Consider the following 18,116-nt stretch of genomic DNA (forward strand, 5'->3'; position numbering starts at 1 on the left):
AAACCCAGCCTTTATTTGTCATCGTAACTAGTTACCTGAGGGTGTTAAGAGATCCCAGGATAATCTTTGGAGAGAGTTTTCCTTCGTTATTGTTTTAAAACTCGTTAGGGAAATCACTCAGTTGTGCAGTGAGTAGAAGTGGACTTTCAAGCGCAGTGTTATCTTTTCCGCCTCCCTCCCTCCCTCCCTCCCCTTTCCCTTCCTTTCCCAGCCTCTGAACCCTTGAGCTGAATGGTGACCTTGAGACATTTTTCTCTGTCATGGACCGCAGTCTCCTCCTTGTGGTTCTTCTCCTTCATGGTGCAGAAATCTTTTCTTTTCTTTTTTTTTAAAGAAGATGTTGGGGGTAGGAGTTTATTAATTTACTTATTTATTTTTGCTGTGTTGCATCTTCGTTTCTGTGCGCGGGCTTTCTCTAGTTGTGGCAAGCAGGGGCCACTCTTCATCGCGATGCGCGGGCCTCTCACTATCGCGGCCTCTCTTGTTGCGGAGCACAGGCTCCAGACGCGCAGGCTCAGTAGTTGTGGCGCACGCGGCATGTGGGATCTTCCCAGACCGGGGCTCGAACCCATGTCCCCTGCATTAGCAGGCAGATTCTCAACCACTGAGCCACCAGGGAAGCCCAGAAATCTTTTCTTAATCAAGCCGACTAAGGAAAAGTCATATTTGTTTTTAGTTAAATTTTCTAATATGATTCTGGTCTGGTCTAATCTCTATTTATCGATACAGCACTAAGTTTATTCTGTGAATACTGGTCTGTAAAGCTTGGTTCTGGGCTCTGGTCTTTCTCTCTCTTCTCTGAGAGTGCACTTTTGTCCCAATGGTGTAGAACCCCCCAGATTCAGATGAGGCCCAGATTTAAATCTTCAGCCCTGATGTTCCAAACTACCCGTGTCCTATGTTGAACCACCAGCTTGGCCGCTCCATTTGCGTGTGTGTGGAGGGGCGCGTCTCATCTGAATCTCTGACTTAACCTGCCCACGGCGGACATCCTGGTCACTTTCCAGCACCACTGCACACGCCGTTGCCACACTACGTATGATTCCTTCTTTTCCCTCATCCAATCCTTACGAAAGTCTTCTTGGCTCTTCCTCCAAAACGTGATCTTTGAAAAAACATAAATCCTGTGTTTTCCACACTCTTTGGTGGATTCCCGTTGCCCTAAGGGTCACGAGACCCCCTCTAATCTGGCCCGTCCTGCCTCTCTGTCCTCATCTGGGCACTGGCCCTTGACACACTGACCTTCTCATCCATCTGACACACTGACCTCAGCCATCTGACACGCTGATATCCTCAGCTCTCTTCACTGGTTCTTTTGCAGCCTTCAGGACGCAACCTGAACGCTGCCTGCTACCTGGAGTGCAGTCATCGCCTGCTGAGTGAGCTCAGCTCTCCTTCTGTCCTGGGTGGCCCTCCATCCTGCCCCATCCCCCCACAGCTGGGTGATGCACCCAGAATGCACGATCTCTCCACTTGGAGGGACTCAGTATTTTGGCCTCATAATCAGAATCATAGAGTTGGACTGAACACAGTTATTCAAACAAATGTTTATCCATGAACTGTTTCAGAGAACTCTCATTTTACACGTGTTGTGGTTGGAATGAAGAATCTAAGGCACGAACATGAGAAGATGATGAGATGTCCTTCCATAAAAAACGGTGGGAGAACCCCTGAAACTTTTGCTGGACAGCCTTCATTTTCTTTTCTCCATTTCTGCTTTCCTTGTCTTTCTGTATTAGTGTCTCCTTTTCTTCTGTCTCATGCAGTTTCTATCTCATGCTTTGGTTTTCTTTTTCAATCTTCCTTCCTCCATCCCTCCCTCCTTCCTTCTTTGTATTTCCCTTGCCCTTTTATATTTCTCCTCTATCTGTTCCCCTTTCTTGCTTATAATTTAAACCATGCTTTTGCTGGAGCAACTTCATAGCCTCCTATGTGGCATCAGTTCTTTCGTTTTGGAAAAGGCCACAGAAAGTGCAGGTGTTGACAAAAGCTCATTCTCTAACAGCTCTGTGGACAGAACTGGGGTGTCACCCTCACTCTGACTTTACCGGTTTTTGTCTTTCGTGAGTCAGTTGCCCTATGGTTCTTGGAATTCTGAATGAGGACAAGGCTTTTTATTGAGGCCTGTCTCAGGAATTACGTTACATATATTGATTTCATACCATTAAGGAAGAGAAAAAAAACTATGATCATTTCCTTGGCATTTCTTATAAGCGTGTTAGAAGTGGCACCGTTTTGAGCGCTGAGTCAAAGAACTCACACTGGCTTTTCAACAACCCTCAAATGATCACCCATAAAGCCCCAAAGAACTTCTTTTTTAAAAAAAAATGAATTCTATTTTATTTCAGGTTCCTCCTGCTGCTGCTTTGTGAAGAGCACAGTTCCTGCGCTTGGCACGAGGGCTTTCCTGAGGGCTACTTTGCTCTAACCCAGCTGCAGCTTGAGGAGAGTTAAAATGGACAGGATTACTTTTCATTAGGAGGAACGCCAAGCGTTTTTCCCTTAGACATGATCAAAGGGAGGTGCAAACAGCTCACTGAAATTACACCTACCTGGAAGGAGCCGCCATGCACCATCCTCCTCACGTGCACAGAGTACTGCTGAAGATAACATGCTTATTATGCTGTTGACTCCTTTGGGGGGATTAGGTGACATCATCAGAAATTATGTAGTAATGTGTGATACACTGCTCTAAAGGTTGATTTCTTTAAGAGTTTACTAAGGGATTTTAGGACCCAAATACTCAGTCTTGTTAAGCAAATAAAGCTAATGTAGAAACTTTTATCAAAGTTGTCTCCAAGAACTTCAGAGACTTCTGATGAGTGAGGGAATATGAATATCACCGAAATATCACAGAGTTGCCTAGACTTTCAAAAACAGACGGGCACAGTGTGCCTTCAGAGGCTCACGTGCCTCTAGTTCAAGGTGATCATTACCTTAACAGGAACATTACTTCTGTGCTTAGATGTGTTTTTCTATCAGACCAGCGGTTCTTAAGTGGAAGCACATGTCCGAATTACTTAAGGAGTCTTTTATAATAATATGCCTAGGGCTTCCCTGGTGGCGCAGTGGTTGAGAGTCTGCCTGCCGATGTAGGGGACACATGTTCTGTGCCCCGGTCTGGGAAGATCCCACATACTGCGGAGTGGCTGGGCCCGTGAGCCGTGGCCACTGAGCCTGCGCGTCTGGATCCTGTGCTCCGCAACGGGAGAGGCCACAATAGTGAGAGGCCCGCGTACTGCAAAAGAAAAATAAATAAATAAAAATAAATAAAAATAATATGCCTAAACTCCCAGAGTGTATATTGGGCTTTCAGGAAGAAATTTGTTGAGTGTCTTTTTTTTTTTTTTTTTGGCTGCATCAGATCTTAGTTGCGGCACTCGGGGTCTTTGTTGAGGCACGTGGGATCTTTCCTTATCGTGCGCGGGCTTGTCTCTAGTTGTGGTGTGTGAGTTTTTTTCTCTCTCTAGTTGTGGCCCACAGGCTTAGTTGCCCTGTGGTATGTGGGATCTTAGTTCCCCGACCAGGGATCGAACCCGTGTCCCCTACATTAGAAGGAAGTTTCCTTACCACTGGACCACCAGGGAAGTCACCTGTTTACTCTCATAATATGGAGTGTTTCACGTGCTCAAACGAAGTGTTCCCACTGCTGCCCTGAGGCATCTCGAATCACTTCTAGAACTAGGGCTCACTGTGCAATGGGGGACCCCTGGAAGGGAGTGAGCTGAAGGTTTCTACCCTAAAGATTCAGAGTCCAGGGCTTTTAAGCAATAATTATTGGATAGTCAACTACATTGAAAACCAGAATGTACTGAGGACAACACCAAGCACTGAGAGAAATTATGTTACATACATACATGCGCACAGACACACACACACACATACATACATACATATGTAAAGTTATTTCCTTTGATCGTGACACTCTTCTCCCTTTTCCTTCTCCTGATGAGTTTCCACATATCCTTTGAAACTCAGCTTCACCACACTTTCCCTAGAAAGCCTTTCTTGCTCCCCTTAGGCTAGGTCAGATGCTCCTGACCCAGATAACTATATCGCTCACTTTATCTTCTGGTTTTCCCTGCTGGACTGTAAATTCCACGAGGACGTATATGACATCCATCTTTTATCCATGTATGCCCAGTGCCTACCATGGTGGTCACAGATCTTTTCAGTGTGGCTCCAGGTAGTAAATATTTTAGACTTTGTGGACCATCCAGTCTCTGTTACAACTACTCAACTCAGTCACAGTGCAAAAGAAGTCCAGACAATATGTACATAAATGAATAGACTATATTCTAATAAAACCTTATTTACAAAAATTTAAAAAAATAAATAACATTCTTACAGGGGCCCAGCCAAGACCATTGACACTGAGTCACTTATGTTGGAACCTGGAAATATGTACTTGGAAAAAGCGCCTGCAAAAATATAAAGCTTCTGGTTTCTAAACTAGTTAAGGACCACGGCTCTTGACCAAAGTGTGGAGTGACACAAACCAAAGGCGACTTCTCTCTCTAACCTTAGGATCTAATACAGTGCTGGGTTTGGAGAAGTGAGCGCAGGAAATGTTCTTTCAGGAAATGGAAGCGAACTATTTAGAAAACTATATTGTGCATATTTTAAACTGCTCATTCAACTGAATTTCTTTTTTTGACTGAATCAGGAGAAGATTTTAATTTATAGTTTTAAGCAGCATTTTTTTAATTTTTAAATTTTATTTTATTTATTTTTTTATACAGCAGCTTCTTATTGGTCATCAATTTTATACACATCAGTGTATACATGTCAATCCCAATCGCCCAGTTCATCACACCACCACCCCCACCCTCCGCCGCTTTCCCCACTTAGTGTCCATATGTTTGTTCTCTACATCTGTGTCTCTATTTCTGCCCTGCAAACCAGTTCATCTGTACCATTTTACTAGGTTCCACATATATGCGTTAATATACGGTATTTGTTTTTCTCTTTCTGATTTACTTCACTCTGTATGACAGTCCCTAGGTCCATCCACGTCTCTACAAATGACCTAGATTCGTTCCTTTTTATGGCTGAGTAATATTCCATTGTATATATGTACCACTTATTCTTTATCCATTCGTCTGTCGATGGGCATTTAGGTTGCTTCCATGACCTGGCTATTGTAAATAGTGCTGCAATGAACACTGGGGTGCATGTGTCTTTTTGAATTATGGTTTTCTCTGGGTATATGCCCAGTAGTGGGATTGCTGGATCACATGGTAATTCTATTTTTAGTTTTTTAAGGACCCTCCATACTGTTCTCCATAGTAAATGTATCAATTTACATTCCCACCAACAGTGCAAGAGGGTTCCCTTTTCTCCACACCCTCTCCAGCATTTGTTGTTTGTAGATTTTCTGATGATGCCCATTCTGACTGGTGTGAGGTGATACCTCATTGTAGTTTTGATTTGCATTTCTCTAATAATTAGTGATGTTGAGCAGCTATTCATGTGCTTCTTGGCCATCTGTATGTCTTCTTTGGAGAAATGTCTATTTAGGTCATATGCCCAGTTTTGGATTGGGTTATTTGTTTTTTTAATATTGAGCTGCATGAGCTGTTTATATATTTTGGGGATTAATCCTTTGTCCGTTGATTCCTTTGCAAATATTTTCTCCTATTCTGAGAGTTGTCTTTTCATCTTGTTTATGGTTTCCTTTGCTGTGCAAAAGCTTTGAAGTTTCATTAGATCCCATTTGTTTATTTTTGTTTTTATTTCCATTACTCTAGGAAGTGGATCAAAAAAGATCTTGCTGTGATTTATGTTAAAGAGTGTTCTTCCTATGTTTTCATCTAAGAGTTTTATAGTGCCTGGTCTTACATTTAGGTCTCTAATCCATTGCGTTTATTTCTGTGTATGGTGTTAGGGAGTGTTCTGATTTCATTCTTTTACATGTAGCTGTCCAGTTTTCCCAGCACCACTTACTGAAAAGACTGTCTTTTCTCCATTGTATATCCTTGCCTCCTTTGGCATATATTAGTTGACCATAGGTGCGTGGGTTTATTTCTGGGCTTTCTATCCTGTTCCATTGATCTATATTTCTGTTTTTATGCCAGTACCATATTGTCTTGATTACTGTAGCTTTGTAGTATAGTCTGAAGTCAGGGAGTCTGATTCCTCCAGCTCCATTTTCTTCTCTCAATACTGCTTTGGCTATTCAGGCTCTTTTGTGTCTCCATTCAAATTTTAAGATTTTTTGTTTTAGTTCTGTAAAAAATGCCATTGGTAATTTGGTAGGGATTTCATTGAATCTGTAGATTGCTTTGGGTAGTATAGTCATTTTCACAATATTGATTCTTCCAATCCAAGAACATGGTATATCTCTCCATCTGTTGGTATCATCTTTGATTTGTTTCATCAGTGTCTTATAGTTTTCTGCATACAGGTCTTTTACCTCCTTAGGTAGGTTTATTCCTAGGTATTTTATTCTTTTTGTTGCAGTGGTAAATGGGAGTGTTTCCTTAATTTCTCTTTCAGATTTTTCATCATTAGTGTATAGGAATGCAAGAGATTTCTATGCATTAATTTTGTATCCTGCAACTTTACCAAATTCATTGATTAGCTCTTGTAGTTTTCTGGTGGCCTCTTTAGGATTCTCTATGTAGAGTATCATGTCATCTGCAAACAGTTTTACTTCTTTTTTTCCAATTTGTATTCCTTTTATTTCTTTTTCTTCTCTGACTGCCGTGGCTAGGACTTCCAAAACGATGTTAAATAACAGTGGTGAGAGTGGACATCCTTGTCTTGTTCCTGATCTTAGAGGAAATGCTTTCAGTTTTCACCATTGAGAATGATGTTTGCTGTGGGTTTGCATATATGACCTTTATTATGTTGTGGTAGGTTCCCTCTATGCCCACTTTCTGGAGACTTTTTATCATAAGTGGGTGTTGAATTTTGTCAGAAGTTTTTTCTGCATCTATTGAGATGATCATATATTTTTTATTCTTCGGTTTGTTAATATGGTGTATCACATTGACTGACTTGTGTATATTGAAGAATCCTTGCATCCCTGGGATAAATCCCACTTGATCATGGTGTATGATCCTTTTAATGTGTTGTTGGATTCTGTTTGCTAGTATTTTGTTGAGGATTTTTGCATCTATATTCTTGAGTGATATTGGTGTATAATTTTCTTTTTTTGTAGTATCTTTATCTGGTTTAGGTATCAGGGTGATGGTAGCCTCATAGAATGAGTTTGGGAGTGTTCCTTCCTCCACAAGTTTTTGGAAGAGTTTGAGAAGGATGGGTGTTAGCATTTCTTTAAATGTTTGATAAAATTCACCTGTGAAACCATCTGGTCCTGGATTTTTGTTTGTTGGAAGATTTTTAATCACAGTTTCAATTTCCTTACTCGTGATTGGTCTGTTCATATTTTCTATTTCTTCCTGGTTCAGTCTTGGAAGGTTATACCTTTCTAAGAATTTGTCCATTTCTTCCAGGTTATCCATTTTATTGGCATAGAGCTGATTGTAGTAGTCTCTTAGGATGCTTTGTATTTCTGCGGTGTCTGTTGTAACTTCTCCTTTTTCGTTTCTAATTTTATTGATTTGAGTCCTCTCCCTCTTTTTCTTGATGAGTCTGGCTAATGGTTTATCAATTTTATCTTCCCAAAACACCAGCTTTATTTTTATTGATCTTTGCAATTGTTTTCTTTGTTTCTATTTCATTTATTTTTGCTCTGAACTTTATGATATCTTTCCTTCTGCTAACTTTGGGTTTTGTTTGTTCTTCTTTCTCTAGTTCCTTTAGGTGTAGGGTTAGATTGTTTATTTGAGATTTTTCTTGTTTCTTGAGGTAGGCTCGTATAGCTATAAACTTCCCTCTTAGAACTGCTTTTGCTACATCCCATAGGTTTTGGATCATCATGTTTTTGTTGTCATTTGTCTCTAGGTATTTTTTGATTTCCTCTTTGATTTTTTCAGTGATTTCTTGGTTATTTAGTAACATATTGTTTAGCCTCCATATGTTTGTGTTTTTTACATTTTTTCCCTGTAATTGATTTCTAATCTCATAGTGTTGTAGTCATAAAAGATGCTTGATATGATTTCAATTTTCTTAAATTTACGGAGGCTTGATTTGTGACCCAGAATGTGATGTATCCTGGAGAATGTTCCATGCGCACTTGAGAAGAAAGTGTAATCTGCTGTTTTTGGATGGAATGTCCTATAAATATCAATTAAATCTATCTGGTCTATTGTGTCATTTAAAGCTTCTGTTTCCTTATTTGTTTTCATTTGTCCATTGGTGTAAGTGAGGTGTTAAAGTCCCCCACTGTTATTGTGTTACTGTCAATTTCCGCTTTTATAGCTGTTAGCAGTTCCCTTATGTATTGAGGTGCTCCTATGTTGGGTGCATATATATTTATAATTGTTATATCTTCTTCTTGGATTGATCCCTTGATCATTACGTAATGTCCCTCCTTGTCTCTTGTAACATTCTTTATTTGAAAGTCTATTTTATTTGATGCGAGTATTGCTATTCCAGTTTTCTTTTGATTTCCATTTGCATGGAATATCTTTTTCCATCCCCTCACTTTCAGTCTGTATGTGTCCCTAGGTCTGAAGTGGGTCTCTTGTCGACAGCATATATATGGGTCTTATTTTTGTATCCATTCAGCCAGTCTTTGTCTTTTGGTTGAAGCATTTAATCCATTTACATTTAAGGTAATTATCAATATGTATGTTGCTGTTACCATTTTCTTAATTGTTTTGGGTTTATTTTTGTAGGTCCTTTTCTTCTCTTGTGTTTCCCACTTAGAGAAGTTCCTTTAGCACTTGTTGTAGAGCTGGTTTGGTGGTGCTGAATTCTCTTAGCTTTTGCTTGTCTGTAAAGCTTTTGATTTCTCCATTGAATCTGAATGAGATCCTTGCCGGGTAGAGTAATCTTGGTTGTAGGTTCTTCCCTTTCATCACTTTAAGTTTATCATGCCACTCCCTTCTGGCTTGTAGAGTTTCTGCTGAGAAATCAGCTGTTAACCTTACGGGAGTTCCCTTGTATGTTATTTGTCATTTTTCCCTTGCTGCTTTCAATAATTTTTCTTTGTCTTTAATTTTTGCCAATTTGATTACTATGTGTCTCGGCTTGTTTCTGCTTGGGTTTATCCTGTATGGGACTCGCTGCGCTTCCTGGACTTGGGTGGCTATTTCCTTTCCCATGTTAGGGAGGTTTTCGACTATAATCTCTTCATATATTTTCTCGGGTCCTTTCTCTCTCTATTCTCCTTCTGGGACCCTTATAATGCAAATGTTGGTGCGTTTAATGTTGTCCCAGAGGTCTCTTAGGCTGTCTTCATTTCTTTTCATTCTTTATTCTGTTCCATAGCAGTGAATTCCACCATTCTGTCTTCCAGGTCGCTTATCTGTTCTTCTGCCTCAGTTATTCTGCTATTGATTCCTTCTAGTGTAGTTTTCATTTCAGTTATTATATCGTTCATCTCTGTTTGTTCTTTAATTCTTCTAGGTGTTTGTTAAACATGTCTTGCATTTTCTCAGTCTTTGCCTCCATTCTTTTCCTGAGGTCCTGGATCATCTTCACTATCATTATTCTGAATTCTTTTTCTGGGAGGTTGCCTATCTCCACTTCATTTAGTTGTTTTTCTGGGGTTTTATCTTGTTCCTTCATCTGGTGCATAGCCCTCTGCCTTTTCATCTTGTCTGTGTTTCTGTGAATGTGGTTTTTGTTCCACAGACTGCAGGATTGTAGTTCTTCTTGCTTCTGCTGTCTGTCCTCTGGTGGATGAGGCTATCTAAGAGGCTTGTGCAAGTTTCCTGATGGGAGGGACTGGTGGTGGGTAGAGCTGACTGTTGCTCTGGTGGGTAGAGCTCAGTAACACTTTAATCCACTTGACTACTGATGGGTGGGGCAGGGTTCCCTCCCTGTTGGTTGTTTGACCTGAGGCAACCCAACACTGGAGCCTACCTGGGCTCTTTGGTGGGGCTAATGGCAGCCTCTTGGAGGGCTCACACCAAGGAGTACTTCGAAGAACTTCTGCTGCTAGTGTCCTTGTCCCCACGGTGAGCCACAGCCACCCCCCGCCTCTGGAGGAGACCCTCCAACACTAGCAGGTAGGTCTGGTTCAGTCTCCCCAGGGGTCACTGCTCCTTCCCATGGGTCCCAATGTGCACAGTACTTTGTGTGTGCCCTCCAAGAGTGGAGTCTCTGTTTCCCCCAGTCCTGTCAAAGTCCTTCAGTCAAATCCCACTAGTCTTCGAAGTGCGATTCTCTAGGAATTCCTCCTCCCGTAGTCGGACCCCCAGGTTGGGAACCTGACGTGGGGCTCAGAACCTTCACTCCAGTGGGTGGACTTCTGTGGTTTAAGTGTTCTCCAGTCTGTGAGTCACCCACCCAGCAGTTATTGGATTTGATTTTACTGTGATTGCGCCCCTCCTACTGTCTCATTGTGGCTTCTCCTTTGTCTTTGGATGTGGGATACCTTTTTTGGTGAGTTCCAGTGTCTTCCTGTTGATGATTGTCCAGCAGTTAGTTGTGATTCTGGTGTTCTCACAAGAGGGAGTGAGAGCACGTCCTTATACTCCGCCATCTTGGTTCAGGGCCACCTCAGTTGAATTTCTACTGGCTCAGTAAATTTAACAGTTGAAAAGAATTTTTAAAATAACCTTTGGAGAGAGGCCTCTTCTAGAGAATTATAGAGCATTCTGCGATCTAAATGCTTAGTAAGGAGACAGATGGTATAGATTTTTCAAATAATTTAATGTGAAGCTAGAGAACAGAGCAAAGAGATGAAAACTACCTTTATAATTACTACCTGATTTTTACCTCCACTACTTTATGTGTAAAAATGTCTTTTAAAATAAGAATTCCGGTAGCACTTCTACATTGTAGCAGGCTCTATTTCTCTATCAAAGTTGATAAGCAGTTTTTTTAGTAAACTGGAATTTATGTATTCTAATGATGGCTCTTCTTCCAAGTGGACTTGTTGGATGATAACACATTCTGGAAACTCCTCTTTGGGACTTGCCTTTACTGCTCTGGTCCTATGTGCACCTGTATCCTGACTTCCTACTTGCCACTTCTCTGAGACTTGTCCCTTGCCCTCAAGGAAGTTTCAGTAAAGGTGTTTCGACATGTAACCATCCAAGACATAAAATAATCAGGGACCTGTAGGAACAGTATGTACTTGAGTGCAGGTGGACATGGTCGAGCTGGGAGGGGGCTGGGGTATTGGGGAAAGACTTGTGACTAGGATGAGAACTGAGCTATGATCACTGGAGAAGGATCACAGTGTATTCCAGGCAAAGAGGCACCATGGGAACGTTTACAGAGTTGGAATGAGCAGGGCATTTGCAGGTGCCGGGAGGAGGTTTGAGGTGTCTGTGTGATGCGGGACCGTGACCAAGAAGTAGAAAGCTCTACAAAGGAGATGTGTTTGCCTAAACCGTCCTTTTCATTCTGTCCCAAAGCCAATTTACCATAAAGTTTTCAATAGGAAATCTTAGGAAGAAAGCAACTAGTTCTCTGTGGATGTAAAATACTATTCCGTGTCAGACCAGCAGTGCCTGTCTTTACTGAGACACTAAGAGATACTTGGCTCCTAATTCCAAACTTGAAGTTGAGGTGTGTCTCCACTCCACTCGGACTTGCACAAATTTCCCAACATAACCTTGATGCTTGTGAACAGGATTAAATCCTCTGCTGCTGTTTTGAACCCATCTTCTGCCTGCTAAAAACATCCCTTGCACTAATGTAGTGCTTTGCCCTTTGCAGATTTGTCCCTGCATGTTCCTTAGGGTCCAAGGAGCAGGGTGATCATGTTGCCCCATTGCCCAGACAGCCTCACTTCCTGCCTGTGTCCAGCTGTCATCATAAAAAGCATTCTTTTTTGATGTGAAAAGAGTCCCAGAAAAAAAGAAAATTGGGGCTTAGAGAGGCATGGCTGTCTAGAATCATTTCCACCTCCTTGTCTTAAGCACCTTTTCTGGGTAATGCAGGAGTCTTTCTCCTGGGTGATGCAGGTGTTAATTATAAGTTGTTCATTTTGAAGTTAAAAATCATTCCTAAATAAATGAATATTCTGATTAGAAAAAGGTACACTCTCTTAATGAAATAATTATATCACTGGTGCACAATACTTACAGTATTATTTCCTCATGCCAGTTGGAGACTATTATTTATTCCATATTTATTGCTACCAACTATGTACAAATAGCTGCACTTGACATAAAGATCATTCAGGGATAAATAGGACACATTAATGCTTTTGTGATCAGTATTCAACTATGATTGGTCCTGTTTTATTAGATGGTTAAAACCACATAACTGAAATTGATACAGCACAGTCAGATTGGTGACCAAGTAGATATTTATGAAAAAACCCAACATAGAATGTGACCCATGTTGCATGCCCACTCTTGAGGGCACGGAGCTGCTCGGGCAGACCCGTAGAGCAGGGTGGGTAGGGGAGATTTAGTGCTTGCGACTAATCAGAGCAGCCAGGAAGACAGAGAGTAGGGAGATGCAAGCACGTGGCTCGCCAGGGAAAAGACGAGTTCAAAAGCAGAGAGAATTCTAAGGTGCTAATGCAGGGATGGAATTCAGAGACAGGTGGCCCACAGAGGGCAGGAACAGGAGCAAAGCAAAGCAGCTAAGGTGATGACGGAGTGCCTGTTGCTCCTTTTCCTTGGCGACCGGCATCCCTCATGATGCTTGGGAAGAGTAGCCTACCTTAAAGGCCTAACTTACTGCATTTTGTTTTGTTTGCCATACTTGAATGTTGTGTAAACTGTAGTCATAGTCTTGTCAGAAGAATGTTGGTTGGCTTTACATTTACTATTGTCCCATTTTCTTTTAGGTTTTGTGAATGATTCTATTACTAAATCTATCGTGGCTTTGCGCTTGACTCTGGTGGTGAAGGCCAGCACCTGTGCACCAGGAGAGAGCCACGCAAACGACCTGGAGTGCTCGGGGAGAGGAAGGTGCACCACGAAGCCATCAGAGGTGAGGGGACACCTGGGAGCTTTAAAAATGTATATTTACATAAGGCTATATTTACATATAAACACACGCACACATATATATATACACACACATATATACGTACACAGACACATATACACACACATATACACACACCTACACACACACACATACATATACATATGTGTCTATGTGTATATATATATATAAAGGAGGAAGGAGGAGAGAGCAAGTGCATTTGCTGAAAGTCTCCCCGAATTTCTGGTTTTAATTATTTGTATGCAACATATAGATATATAAATTTCCATATAATTTTTAAACGAAGTACTAAAAAAGTTGTGCAGTGCTGGACCTCCTCATTTTGGTATCACGTAAGGATTTTGTGAGAAGTATTATCATATCTGGTAGCAGAATTGAGAAGCGGAAGAAAGAAAAGCTAAGACAGAGTCATCTCTTTCCCAATTGCGACCCAATTCCCTCCTTAGACTTTGCACGTCTCCAGGGCCGACAGCAGAGTTACAGAAGTAAAGGAAAAGTAAGAGGAGGAACGGGGGGGAGGTAGGGGCTAGAAGGCTGACTCACTGTGTGTGGCCTTCGTGGACCAGCGCCATCAACTCTGGAAGACCTGAGCCCCGTCCCCTCTTCTTTTTAGCAGCTGAGGTCACGTGGGCAGGGGGCAGGGGCTGTCCCAAGTGACGGGGACCAAGAGTCAGACCAGGAAAGGACCAGCCATCCCGGAAGCTAGTCTCCATCACTATAGGGCTCCCTTAGAACAATCTCGGCAGGTGGAGTCCAGGCTCCACCCGATCAGGGTGAGACGGGGAGACTCTGCACCTTACCAGGGGCCCTGTTCCATTAAGGGACTCCCATCTGTCTCACCACTTGCTACGTCCAACTCCCGCATCTTTCTCTCCATTCCCCTCTCCCCAGTTCTACACAGATTTATATTGAGGTTCATGCTACATGAAAGTGGGTTCCCCAAATCCCCAAAGAGCATGGTTTATTTTAGACCAATGTGAAGGGTAACACAGGTAAATTTTCTTTGGTGACACCTCCTTGTGGTAATGTCAGCACGTGCAGTAGCAGTGGTGTGAACTTAGACGTGAGAGGTCTGGGGCTAATGGACTAAAGGGCTGTTGAAGACACTTTCGAGTACTGCTCATGTTGTCTTGGGAAACCTATGTCTTCGATGTAACATTGCAGGGGCTTAAATATACCATTTTCTTGTAAGATGTCCCCTGTAGGAGGCAGAATATGGTTAGGAACCCAAGAAAGTAGCAGGGATAATAATTTCTAATAAATCTTTGAAAAGGGGCACGAGGGTAAACCAAAGCCACAGCCAGATCCCTGGGGGAAGGGAGAGTGACTGGCACGAAGCCAGGAGGTGAAGCGTGAGATTTCTTTCACAAGCCGAGCCTGCCCTGTAGGTCCCGTTTTCTTCTGTCTCGGCCAACTTGGGCTTGCCTCGTTTCTGTCCTGAGGGGAAGTTTTATTTATCAACTCCTTCTATGCAAAAATAAACAAAGTAAAGGGTATTGAGTGTTCTTCTATGACCATCAAGGCTAGGGAGGGGTACAAAAACGTGGAAGCAGTGGCGAACTTATCTGATTAGGAGATTCAAGCTATGTCAGATGGAAGGAGTGGGGAGCTTATCTGATAAGGAGGTTCTAGAAGAGGTGAACCTGAGAGGCTGAGGAATGCAACTGCTCGAGGTGGAAGAGGTCAGACCCTCCAAGTGAGGCTGCAAAGCGGAGGCACACGGGTCTTGCCCAAATTCATTCTTAATATTCCCGGTGAACAATTCTGCGGCCCCATTAGCCCTTGAAAAGATCATATTGGTGACAGAGAAACGTCTTCAACGAGGGACCGAGGGCTGTCTTTAGAATCTCGGGCTGACACAGTGGTTGAGACACCTTGTGCACTTTCTCTTTAATGGATGACGCTTCCGGGGAAACTTTTCATCCGAAAAGCAGTCACCCTGTTATCTTAACACATGCGTGTTGGTGGCGTGCAGCCTGCCCGGGAGTCTCATCTGTGTGAAAGCTCTAGCTAAGAGGCTCTGCCTGGTGGCTTGGAATGGACTCGTTGCAAAGGCAGTAGCAGTATTGAGCACCTGGCACGTAACTTGGCAAACGTTGCCAGAGTGCTTTGTTTTTTTGTGAGAAAATGACTCAAAAGCCTTGGAATCCATGTTAATATCAGCACAGCTCCGTTATGGGTACCAGCTCCCGAGTGCCCCTTCCCGAGATAACCCCTCTGCCCCCTGCCCCTACCTCCCAGTTCCACACCAGGTGCTTCTAAAGTATAGAACTCTGCTGTTGTTGATTCTGTCAAAGCCTGCATTTACCTTCAGTGAATTTAAGGAAACTGTGGCCAGTCATCCTGTCTGAGACATGATAATGACCCCTGGTGACTCTAAGCAAGTGATCAGGCCGGAATTACCATGTCCATTTACAGACCTACCACATTGTTATCTTGATGAGAAACATCTGGAGGTCAGTCTTACTGTTCCCCAAAAGACGCTGGGGGGTTGAAGAGCCACGGCAGCAGTGGGAATGAGAAGGCGGGGCATCTTTTCTGTGTCCACTCGAGTCCCGTGGTTTTCTGTGATTGTTGTTTTGGCTGTTGTAGCAGCTTACGCTGTTGCTAGCAATAAAAGATTGTTGTTCTCAAGTTTCTTTCTTTTTACTGTTTCTCAAAATTAGGAGTTACGTAGCCCAGCCTTCCACCTAATGCAAGAATCTGTCGTACCAAACGAAAAGAACTGTATTTGGTGGTTTAATTTTATTGTTTCTCATCATTTTTATATCTTTTTGTTAGATCATTCATCAAGATAAAAGCAATTCTGTTACTTCCACACTACTCTCATTTTGTAATGGGACTCATTTCTCTTTTGTTAGATGTGCTTTGGCTGGAGGATATTTCACAGTTTTGAGTGATGGGTGGTTTGTGATAAAGCTTTTGCTTGCTGTTCTTAGATATCCCACCAACCTGGGAAGGTCTTTTAAAATGTTTACTATAGGGCTTCCCTGGTGGCGCAGTGGTTGGGAGTCCGCCTGCCGATGCAGGGGACACGGGTTCATGCCCCAGTCCGGGAAGATCCCACATGCCACGGAGCAGCTGGACCTGTGAACCATGGCTGCTGAGCCTGTGCATCCGGAGCCTGTGCTCCAGAACGGGAGAGGCCACAACAGTGAGAGGCCCGCGTACCGCAAAAAAAAAAAAAAAAAAAAGTTTACTGTAACACTGTAGTATTTGAAAACTGCTTTTGTTACAAGGGTTGATTCTTATCTTCTCTTTATGAAAAAAATTTGACTGTTGACCACTACTTCTTCTTGAACTTTGTCACCAAGGTTGGCTGCTGCCTATTTTAATGATTCCTTAATTACCTTATAGGTGACTGTCAGGGCTCTTTGCTGGTGTGGGCCTTCAGCCTTCTTTAGATCCATTTGGGTTCCATGACCCTGTCTCTCAAGAGCATGAGATGTGTATTAATCAGGGTTCTCCAGAGAACTAGAACCAAGAGGATATATCTCTATCTCTCTCTCTGTAGGTATATATATGATATCTACGTATATATATAGATTTAAAATTTATGTATGTAATTTTAATGTTTATTATATATATGTACATGCACACACACACACACACACACATATATATATATAAATCAATCAATTAAGGAGACTTATTTTGAGGAATTGGTTCATTGTGGCTCTACCATTATGGCGTCTTGGGGAATCCAAAATCTGATGAGGAAGGCTGCTGGGCTGGAGACTCAGGAAGGAGTTGCAGTTCTAGTACAGAGACAGTCTGCTGGTGAACCAGGAAGAGCTGATGTTGCAGGAGAAGTCTGAAGGCAGAATTCCTCTTGCTGGGGGAGGTCAGCCTTTTGTTCCATTCAGACCTTAACTGATTGGACGAGGCCCATCCTTACTGTGGAGGGCAATCTGCTTTACTCTAAATCCACCGGTTTAAATGTAAATCTCATCCAAACATACCCTCACAGAAACATCCAGAACAATGTTTGATCAGTTATTTAGACACCATGGCCCATCCAAGTTGACACATAAAATTAACCATCACAAGATTCTCTCCACTTTTTTTCTCTGATTCATTATTGCTCCCTTTCTACCCAATTGCACCTTTTGCCCAACAAAGTTAAAGGATTGGTTTTAAATTTTACTTTGCCTAAGATTTACCTGAGGCCCTTGACAAAAGTCATATTCCAGGCCCACCACTCAGATCATGATGCCTTTTGTTGGGCAGCCAGGCAATTCTGATGCAAAAGTTGACAGTGGATCATAATTCTGGAAATAGAGGTCTCAAGAGCCATGCTTACCGTCTTCCTGTTCTTGCTGATTCCCTAAAGCAAATATGGACCATATTTTTATTCCAAGATTTCATTGTTAATAATTTCAAGGTCACGCGAAGCCAGTCAAAAAGATAAATGCTGTTAAGTGATATAATGGTTCAGTCCATATCACAAAGCTTTCCTATTCGTTGGCCCTGGTCTATATTGATAGGTGAATGGGGTCAGGCCTCCATTCTTAGAAGATTCCTTAGAAACCTGTCTAGTGCCTGCCTTCTGAATCCATCATCCTTAGGCTGTTTAGATGGGAAACTAGAGCTGACTACTCAGACTTTGTTTTGAGAAAGAATTGAGCCGGCCTCATGGCAAGGAGCCATTCTTAATCCCTTCTAGAGCTGGTGGCTTAGTTCTGTCTTGAGGTGTGGGCCCGTGCATGAGCAGAGCGCTGGAGTGTTGACTTCCGGAGATTCCTGACTTTCTGTGACCTCCCTCCCTCCTCTTGGAAGGCAAAGGCTCAAGCCCTAGGAAGTCCTGGTCTTCCTGCAGATGAGTGTTTCCGGTTAGGTTGGGTTTAGAAATAAGTCATTGGCCTGAACCGGTTGCTTTATCTGTTGCTTGATAACACCTGCTGTCCTTGCTCTACACCCCATGTGGTCTAGGTAAGGGCCACTATCCTTCCAGGAGCTGTCTGTCTCCTAGCAGCGTGCCTGTCCATCTTTTTCCCTTTTTCAAAAGCTTTTGCCCCTTTGGCAGGGCTCCCAGTGAATTCCCGTTTCTGAGGTTTGTTTCCTTCAGCTCTGACTCACAGAGCAGAGCAACGAGCCAGCCGTGAGTTGGGCGCCTGGTTACC

General features: G+C 42.6%; 1 protein-coding gene across 2 annotated transcripts in view; it reads left to right on the forward strand.

Annotated features, from left to right (window-relative positions):
• Positions 1-18,116, forward strand: part of DNER (delta/notch like EGF repeat containing) — a 324,264-nt gene that overhangs the window by 155,939 nt on the left and 150,209 nt on the right. For both annotated transcript variants that reach the window (XM_067740313.1, XM_067740314.1), the window contains exon 5: positions 12,830-12,975. In XM_067740313.1, the coding sequence (XP_067596414.1) occupies positions 12,830-12,975 (146 nt within the window). The remainder of the gene's footprint in view (positions 1-12,829; positions 12,976-18,116) is intronic.

Source organism: Pseudorca crassidens, chromosome 6, assembly GCF_039906515.1.
Source record: "Pseudorca crassidens isolate mPseCra1 chromosome 6, mPseCra1.hap1, whole genome shotgun sequence".
NCBI lineage: Eukaryota > Metazoa > Chordata > Mammalia > Artiodactyla > Delphinidae > Pseudorca > Pseudorca crassidens.